This window comes from Epinephelus fuscoguttatus, linkage group LG21 (assembly GCF_011397635.1).
Source record: "Epinephelus fuscoguttatus linkage group LG21, E.fuscoguttatus.final_Chr_v1".
Taxonomy (NCBI): domain Eukaryota; kingdom Metazoa; phylum Chordata; class Actinopteri; order Perciformes; family Serranidae; genus Epinephelus; species Epinephelus fuscoguttatus.
In genome coordinates this window covers 18,502,690-18,512,544 of record NC_064772.1, presented here as the reverse complement: position 1 = coordinate 18,512,544, position 9,855 = coordinate 18,502,690, and the positions used below count along the sequence as shown (strand labels likewise).

Below are 9,855 nucleotides of genomic sequence, written 5' to 3'. Positions count from 1 at the left end.
TGTGTCCAGGTTGGCCCCCAAACATGACCAAAAGCTAAAGTTTTGGTGTCTTTTGTAACAATTTAAACATCTGCTTTTCTTTGTGTGTTTAGGTTGATGCTGCCAGTGCTGATAATCTCGCTACTAATGACGCTCACCGACTACATGATCCTGTTTTTCTCCTGTCATGGACTAAAAATCTATGGAGCCTGGTTGAACAAATATCACACCATAGATCTGTGGCTCTTCAGAATATTGGTAAAACAATTACTTGCCTTTTTTCCCCATTTGCATTTCGACAGATTATTTTTTAACATCTTGACTTGGCTTTAAAGAGAATAACATGTTTAAAAGGAATGTACAGTGTCATTGGTTTACAGACACTGCAGTTAAAAAGCTTATAAAAACAGTAATAAAGTCACACATTCAGCAAACAAACTTGCTCTTTGGAGTGAGGAGTGACACATATGCAAAAAGGTGGAAATCCAAGGTGAGTTCAAGGACAGTAAAAAGCCATTATATGTAGGACTGTTACACCTACACATAATTTTTTTTAAAGTGGCCTTCACAAGGGTACATTTTAACATTTACTATTCTTGGAAACTGACTGTCCTCATTTCCCTCTTGTCGCATAGAGAAAAATCATGCTATTCATATTCTCATTACCTTGGTATTAAAATCATTATTTGCAAGCATTAAAAAGTATCCAGGTGATGTGTCCTTCAGATTAACAAACATATAAAGTGTTAATTAGTGAGTGTAAGAGGTGCTAGTAGGTGTATTTCATTACCTCTGGACACTTTACCCATTTACAGTCTTTACGCTAAGCTAAGCCAACGATGCTCTACATAAATGATAAACACTTTTATTCTCTGAGTTAAGAGCAGTTGTGTCTCCCCTTGCATCCTGTCACCTTGTTTGGAAGTGCTGTGAACGTCATGTGGATGAATGAAAGCAGTTTCAAAACAATACAACACTAGATACAGTACAAATTTAAAGGTACACTATGCAGGGCTTTCCTAAAAAAAAATAAATAAATAAATAAAAAAAATGCATAAATCAATACAGAAGTATTTCACTCTCAGTCATCACTTATGACCCAGTAGAAGTGTGTGGCGGTGAATTTTTCTGCAGAGACTGCCCTTCGCTTGCCTTGTTTTTTGTGTTTGGGATGTTTATGGGTGTGTACCCCCACGCACAATGTGATTTTGCTAAGTAGGACTGACTTCTGGATCAACATCCAAAGTCGTGTTCCAGGACCAACATTGCGATCAACCAAGCACAGCCATCTCACATCATCAGTGTGGTGCTCTTGTGCTTCTTTTAAAATTCCTCTGCACCTCTTCAGAGCTTTTCAAATTTTAAGTTCACACAAATGAACAAAATCCTCGGTGACTTTACACTTAAACCCTAAGTTACTGCAGGGTTAGTGAGTTAGCTTGCTAACTAGGTAGGCTATGCTAACAAGTAAGCTTACCAGTAGGCTAAAATATTGTTCATTAACATTAAGAGTAAAGATAATATCATTTGCAGTTTCAAAAACCTGGACACATTCACCCTCCTTTTCCATTGCCTATATAAAAGTATCATTGCAAGAGTTTTAAATAGGCTATAAAAGGTATTTACAACTGAAAAATTATATTATTCACAATCTTTGTTAGTGAACAATATTCTAGCCTATTGGGAAGCTTACTTGTTAGCATAGCCTACCTACTTATCAAGCTAACTTACTAATATTCTGGTCTATTGACAAGTTTACTTGTTAGCATAGCCAACCTACTTTGAAAGCTAATTCACTAACCCCGTAGTAGCTTCTAAGGTTTTTGATTAATGTTACTGAGGGTTTTGTTCAGTTGTACGAACTTAAATTTGGGAAACTAGCTTAGCTCTGAAGAAGCACAAAGGAATTTTAAAAGTAGTACAGGAGAGGTACATTGATGATGTCAGGCGGCTGTGATTGGTTGAATTCGGGGTTGGCTTTTACTTTCACTTTTGTTGGTGAGTGTGTTTACAAAAAGCAAAAAGCAATCCTGCATTGTATAAATTTAATGTTAGCGCATTATTTTGCCTGGTTTGTAAGTGCTAGCTTAATATCTGATATCAACCCAACACAGTAAAAGATCATATCAGTTGTTGCAAGATCTTGTGAGAGAGTGTTTGTGAGACTGAGACTGGTTAATTTTCTCCTGAATTGATGTCTAAAAAATGCCATTTTAGTGTCTGGAATTTTAGTGTTTGTCAGCCTAAAAAGTGCGCCGGATTGTTTCTGAACCATCTCTGTTTTCTGTTGTGCAGACATGAAAGTGGTGACAATTCTCTCATCTAATTTTCCACAAACTAAGTGAATAGGCAGCCTTTTGAAAATGTCAAACTATTCCTTTAAAGTGACATTTTATCACTCAGTCGGTACTATTCCATCCAAGTCCCATGGCACACTGCTGACACACTGTAAGGTTAAACAAGCCAGACACTGCTCCCAAAGCTGCTGGCTGCTCCGTCACCCATATCTAAAGAGTGAATCCTCGCCAAAATGCCCAGTCCTACTGGCTGTGCAACGTCTGTGCACCAGGCGACTGTGGTCTGAGATTAGGAGGTTAGAAGCAGCCGAGTGAGGCCATAGAAAAAAAAACTGACATGGCTTCCCAGTCCCTCTTTGCCTTCAGCTTGACATTAAAGAAGAGGTGATAGATAAGGTCACATGACAGGCCAGTATCCTCTGCAGTAAACTGTATTTAAAGCGTTCAGAGAATATGCCAAATACTTCTGGATTAGGATACAGCCAGCTGCCATCTGGACATAGCCTTCCATGCTTTGAAGTCTTCTTTCATTGTGTTGAATCAGGTGCAAAATGGAATAGCAGTATACGCAACATGGGGGACTCTCTCCACTCTCCTGAACCTGACGATATATTTGCAGTATCAGACAGAAACGTCTCGATGCGACTGTGCAATGCTGTCACTGCTGCTGCTTCTGATGGAGCTGTTAGCCTGGTGAGTCTGACTCCCCGCTGCGTTCTGTCATTTAGCTGTCGGTGTTTTTTTCTTCCCCAGAGAGACGATACACGAGCAAAGGAACCCAGATCTTTTGTCGTTGTCTCCCTCTGCTCCCAGGTTTCTGTTAGAGAACTTCTACCTCGATGAGCATGTGCGTTATATTGTGACCATCTACCCCGTGGTAATCCTGTGGTTGACAGGCACCCTGAGCAATTCTGACTCTCCTATAAGTGACATTTATATATTTGCAGGTACAGTCTGACACTTGAACTGAGGGATATTAACCCCACACATCTTTATCAATATTCTTTTTGCATTTCTCTCTACACTGTACATTGATTCATGACATATTTAATTTCCTCTTCCTTCTTCAGCTGTGATCCTGGCTTTTTCCTGCATCCTGTTCATTGCACGCATTGCCCTCGTCACATGGAAGCATCATAAACGACCGCTTTACAAAGACAGTGGGCCCAGTAGGTCACCAGTGGAAATGGCTTTGACACAAAGAAAAATATTTCTTTGACTATGAGCTTAGAGTGAGTGAATGTATAACAATAAATAATTTGTGTGTAAATACTGATTTTTTTGTAAAGAATCTAATACATGAATGGAAAAAAGGAAGTCATTAATATTTTTAATGATTTAATAATATTTAGGAATGTTTGAATTTTATGTTTTAACAGTGAAAAGAAACATCAGTACATTTAATAAATGATAATATTGTGTTGTGCAATTTTTCTTTGTCTTTTTTGAATATATATATTCAATATATTGATTTATTTAGTATTCTACTTTAATGTATGTAGCCTACAGTGTACCCAATTTTGAACTGAAATGAATTCCTTTTTTTAATCTTTCTTCTTTATGTTCTTTTTTTCTGTTTAAATTTCATATAAACATAAGCTTTGTATTTTAAAATGTAAACTGGTGAAATTGTATGTTTTATATGTAATGTAGTGTAATATATTGTATGTAAGGTGTGGACCCCAGGAAGACTATCTGATTGCCAAGGCATTCAGCAAATGGGGATCCTTAAAATAAACAAATAAACAGAAGGATTTCAAAACTGAAATGAATAATTGTAAAGCCAAATAACGATGAACATGGAAATAATATTTTAAAAAAAATATACAAAAGCAAATGTAAGGTTGAAGTAAATTATAAATATGAGAGAAAAATAACCGTCAGGCATATCTTTGCATAATAGTTGTCCTCTTGTTTAATAGACATGCTCTATTAAAACAGTACACATTTAGGTAAATGAACATTTGGCTGCAAAAGGAAAAAAGTTCCAGAAAGAAGCAATTTAATCAAGGGCTGAAAAAACTGTCAAAATTCAAAGATGTTGAAAAAAAACAATAAATCCTCACATTTTAGCAGCTGGCATCTTTCTTAATAAATGAGTTTAACAAACAAATAAGTCATTAGAATTGTTTGTTGATCATTTTTACAATGATCGCCTTATCAGTAAGTCAGCTAATCCTTTCAGCGCCAACGCATTCCTGTGATAAGCAGTCCTGTGTGCCAAGTGAAAACAGCACAATCATATAAACTCATGTGTCCTAATGTTAGCGTTGCAACATCTCCTCAAGCGCAGTTCACCCAGCATAATTTTTCCATCAAACACGTATCTGCTGTTTCAGATAAGTTTTATATAAATGTGATTCCTAGGAAACAGGACTAAACCATAACCACTACTTGCCTAACTCTTACCCAAGCCTAACCTTAACCTAACCCCAACCTTAAACTGGAATCTAATTTTTTCCCAAACTAGGTCAAGTTTTGTCCCCATTTGGACAAGATGTCCCTAGTTAACTTGTCTACAGTCTGAAGTGTGTCACTAAAGATAGCCTAACACACACACACCACCACCACTACCATGACATCACCTATGATAGCAGTAATCAAAGAGATACCATAAAATTGAAAAGTACATGCAGCATTCCAAAGTCCAAAATATTAGATTGTGGAGACATATATTGTGCCTCACAGCACAGTCTTCAGTATTCAGACACTGTGGTGAGCTTCCAGATGTCTCCTATCACAGTGAAAAACAGTCACCATGTAGTGATACATGCTGGGAGCATTGCCCTGGCTGTAATTGCTCAGGTGAGCACAGGTATCTTTTTTAACCTGGCACAGGACAGCAACGTTCCGAATGGTGAGTGACTCTGCATGAATATTTCAATTATGTAATCACAGATTGTAGGTTGATGGTTGTATTCAGAAGTTGAAAGTGTGATGATTTTAATGAGCTCAGTGAGCTCTTCTCACTGGTTTGTAGAGGGGGGCTTTAGTAAATGGTAATGTCATATACAAAGTGCACCAGTCAGGTTGATGATTGCAAAACTCAAAGATGTTTTTTCAGCTTTCTAAACTTGTTGCATATTTAGTCGTAAATATTTAGCAAAGCTCTTATACCTAAATGACAGAATAGGTTGATTTCCACCACATCGGTAGAGTGCTGCAGGGATGACGTTCACGGAAGTTAGAATCGCCCTGGTTACATCATCAAATTTAGGCAGAAAATTAGCTCTGTGGCAAAGAGAAATTTATGATACTTTAATGTTTTTCCTCAGCAAGACAATCTTCACAACCAAACATCACTTTTATGATTTTTTTAAGGACACATTCCTGCACCATTATCTTTCTAACATTCACAGTTATCAGTACATCCCTAATATCATAAAACAGTCGCAGTGCTGCTCCAAACCTACCTGGTTAGGCTTACGCAACAAAACTATGTGGTTAGGTTTAGGTAAAACATCAAGATTTGGCATTATATAAGTACTTCTGTCACTTATGTAACGTGATGCATGTGACCTATGTCACATACAATGTATCACATACTTCACTAGCTCAGCATGCTGCACATATTAGCATTCAAGGCTACATTGTTATTAAAAGAACACAATGTTGACTTCAGAATGCAAACACCGGTCTCTTGGGTGAAAGTCCTATGTTTATATGACCCAATTACCACTCCTCCCACCCACCTTGTTGGGGCTTTTTCAATATTTCTACAATATTACGTAACATCACTTCCTCCTCTGCTCCGGTAATGATTACTATGCACACTACACAGGTACCGCCTTACAGTAAACGTGAGTATGGGTCGTAATATGCTGCTTGCACAGTCGACCTTAGAGGTTGTGTTTCGAGGAAAGCGGACTGACATTTAATGTTATTGAGAAATACTTACGTTTTGAAGCCAAGTTTCACTGAAAGACCTTTGTCCTGACAGTCATTTCATTTCATGCCATTGACCTGAATGGAGGCCACTGAAACTAACTAGGGTACATAAACACACACAAACACACACCGCCCAGTCTAGACTGAGTCTGTAACATAAAAAACAATGTGATTTTTTTTATAGTGATTTCAGTAGAGGGTATCTGAAGTGGAATAATGAAGACATATTAATGCCCCAGTTACCATGTGTCACTTCTGAAAATTTCTCATTTATCCCAACCAAGGATCAATGTTTTCTTCTTTCTTTCTTTCTTGGGCTTCAGCTCTGTTTCAGACCTCATCCAGGAATGTCTCTGAGACCTTCCCCCTGGAGGTGACTTTGGACTGGTGGTCTGACTGTTACTGGATAATAGTGGACTTGTGGTCTATGGCTTGGCTCCTGTATGCAGTGGTCGGCCTTTTTAAAAGGTAGCATGAGTGGTGTCTTATACCAGCCTTATACCAGGGGTGTCAAACATACAGCCTGGTGGACAGAACTGGCCCACCAAAAGGGTCCAACCCGGCCCACTAGATGACTTTGTACACCTAATCTTGATGCACTTGTTAAGGTTAAGAGGTTTCAGGAGCAATCTAAACATTGAGTAGATACTTCATGTAAGATGCTGCCGCAGAGGTTTTTCCACCCTGACCAGAATACAGTTCTCCAAAAAAAACAAGTACTTACTGTGGTCATAGTTATTTCACAGTGTGCAAAATATTGTCAACCAACAGCTCCAAAGAATCTGTGTCAGGCTTTTATCTACCTGTTTACCTGTTGCTAAGGCACTGACATAACTTCGGATTGTAAATGATTTGTAGGGCAGGGGACGACTTAACCTGCTTCTTTAATAGCTTCAACTTTAGTGGGAGTGGAACAGAGAGTAAGAAACTGACTGAATAAGGAAAAACTGACACATACTGTTGTATTTGCACATATTTTTTAAGGATATCGCTGGCTGTTCATCATTTGTTTTGTAAATGGATAAACATTTTCATAATGTACTTCTTTACACTAGAAAAAGGGAAAAAAGGAAGGGGATGTCATTTATAGGTTGTTATGCAATGGTTTTACTGGCACGGCCCACTTATGATCAAATTGGGAAGTATGTGACCCATGAACTAAAGTGAGTTTGACACCCCTGCCTTATACAATGCCAATGGTTTACTAGAACTTCTGTTAAAATCCTTAAAACTTCCGTCTAGTTTGATTTGGCGACACCTGTGCAATGTAATACTACAGATCCCAGAATTCTTAGGGTAACAAACACTTTTGAAGCTGCTACTTTGTCAGAAATACAACATAATGGTAGCTAGTTAATCTATTTACAGTGCAACCAAACAAATGCATGCTGTAAATGGGTATGCATATGTAGACAATTTGAATCCAAGGCCAGAGTGGCGGACTCCGCCACTAATAATGAAAACCACTATGTGGAAAGGTGATTACAGAATGTAAACACATTGAATGGCTACTGATGAAAAAATGCTGATTGTAAATGGTTCAACAATGGGGTCTGATTTGATGAAAATCGCAGGTATTATATCGTCAAAGTGTTGTATGTGATCATAGTCAAGACTGTTATTATTGTGTCTGCAGAAATGTCCTCGGCCCTGAGTCTTGCTGTCCGGAAATCCACCCCCCAGTATTTTATTTTATGTGGACCATGATTAACATTGCAAGGATGTGCAGCATGGCCCTGTGGGACCGACAGTAAGTAGTGCCAATGTTCTGTCCACAGCAACACTTGCAAAGACATACAGTATGTGTGCTCATAATCAATCAAAGCTACTGCTGCTTTCTACAGCTGTATACACGAAGCCGTCATACTCGGGTGGATTCTCCTGGTCCTCAGCTTCTACATGCTCTACATGTCCTACTCTAACCTCGACAAGCACAAAGTCTGGCTAGCTATCAACAACCCTTCTGTGATCTCGTGGACACATTACCTGGTAAGGCCACTCAATTACCAAAAGTAATATAGTAAAATGTATTAGCATTCGGCATGTTAAATTCCTGCTAATTTAACTAGCATGCTTGGTCAAATTCAACATTTTTTTATGCTTTAACATTTATTGCAGACCCAGAATGGCTTGGCAGTATTTGCCTGGTGGTCTCTCTTGAATGCTGTGGTCGGTCTTGGCATTGTGCTCAAGTACAAAATAGATGTGCCGGACCCTCTCATCAGCACTGTTGTTCTCACCATCATCTCCTTGTGCGCTATAAACTGGTAAGGACAAAAGAACTAGAGGTAATGCCAAATATCTGTTTGTAAAGCAAAATAATGGAAAGATTTTAACTTCTGAAAATGTTGCAGGTTCATCCTACAGATCTTCCTGTTAACCAAGTACATGCGCTACACATTCTCTGTTTACGCTATGCTCATCCTGGGCCTGGGTGCCATGTTCACCAGAAGCTATCGTGTCCATGACCTTGCTACAAACACAGTCTATTGTGGTAAGATGTCGCCTTCAAGTGCAGATGCACATTTAACAATCAAATGTGTTTATATATTGTGGAAGTTTACCCTGTCTTCTCTTATCTCCAGGGTTCCTTATGCTCCTTATGACGGTCATGAACTTGATCCATTTGATCTCTGCATGTTTGCACACGGATAAGTCAAGCAAACCTGTTGCCATGGAGCCCTCTGTGACATTTGAGGACTGTGAGAAAGTGTGGCACACAAACCTCAGAAGTGATGACATCAAGAAAGACTTCTGCAAAATCTGATCATATGTGGTGAAAGAAAATTAATAAATATGTTATCAACCAAATGTGCACTTTACATGAATCACCAACAGGGGGCAGTACTTTCTCACTTTACACTGAGAAAGTGTTGGACAAACTTAGCCCTGCTGTACCAAAAGATGGCACAATGGTTCAAGCTTTTTTAGGGTATATCTGTATTAAGACTATGATTCAAAACTGAAGTTCATTAATAAAAAAATTCAAAGCATCCAAAATAAATAGGAAGATTATTTAACCATTGTTCATACTATTTTTATGTTTTTGAAACCAGATGATCTCTGTCCTTGTTTGAAAACATGAAACCCTAATGCACACTTTAACTCCTAATATAAGCCATATTAGCTTGGGTATTTTGTTGACTCATGATGATGATGTTTTCAAACTTCTTGAGTGAACGAAGGTCATTAAAAACCTCTATACCCTCCTTGACTCCCTGTCTGTGTCTCTCACTGTGTTTGTGACGTGATACAGCAGAGATAATCACACATGCTCAAGTTTATAAGTGCCCTCTTTCTTGATGTGGCTTAAAGAATGGAATATCAAACATGCCCGATGGCTGTGAGCAGGACCTTTGATGAGGACGCTGAGCTGAATAGAACTCAGCATCAGATGAAAGCAGCAGAGGGAGGAAGACACAATGGAGATACAATGAATGTGTCTATAGATGGAGGTCCTGACCATACAGCTGAGCAAACTGGTCTCCATCGACAGCACGGGTTTGATTAGTGGGACAAATAAAGAAATTAAATGTACCATGGTCTTTTATCCCCTTATTTCCACATATTCACATTGATTCAGAGTGAGATGCAGACACAATATGTCCTTTTTATTATTATCTAAATTGAGAATTATTGATTAATTCAACACCAAAACCATAATGTTGTTTCCCCCGCTGCTGCTGAAGTG

General features: G+C 38.5%; 1 protein-coding gene across 1 annotated transcript; it reads left to right on the top strand.

Annotated features, from left to right (window-relative positions):
• The first annotated feature begins 4,992 nt into the window (after positions 1–4,992).
• LOC125881814 (uncharacterized) lies at positions 4,993–9,378 on the top strand. Its single transcript, XM_049565179.1, has 7 exons — positions 4,993–5,133; positions 6,488–6,632; positions 7,801–7,914; positions 8,009–8,153; positions 8,283–8,431; positions 8,519–8,658; positions 8,750–9,378. Exons 1-7 carry the CDS (start codon positions 5,004–5,006, stop codon positions 8,929–8,931), a joined length of 1,005 nt encoding a protein of 334 aa, XP_049421136.1. The 5' UTR covers positions 4,993–5,003; the 3' UTR covers positions 8,932–9,378.
• Positions 9,379–9,855: the final 477 nt, after the last annotated feature.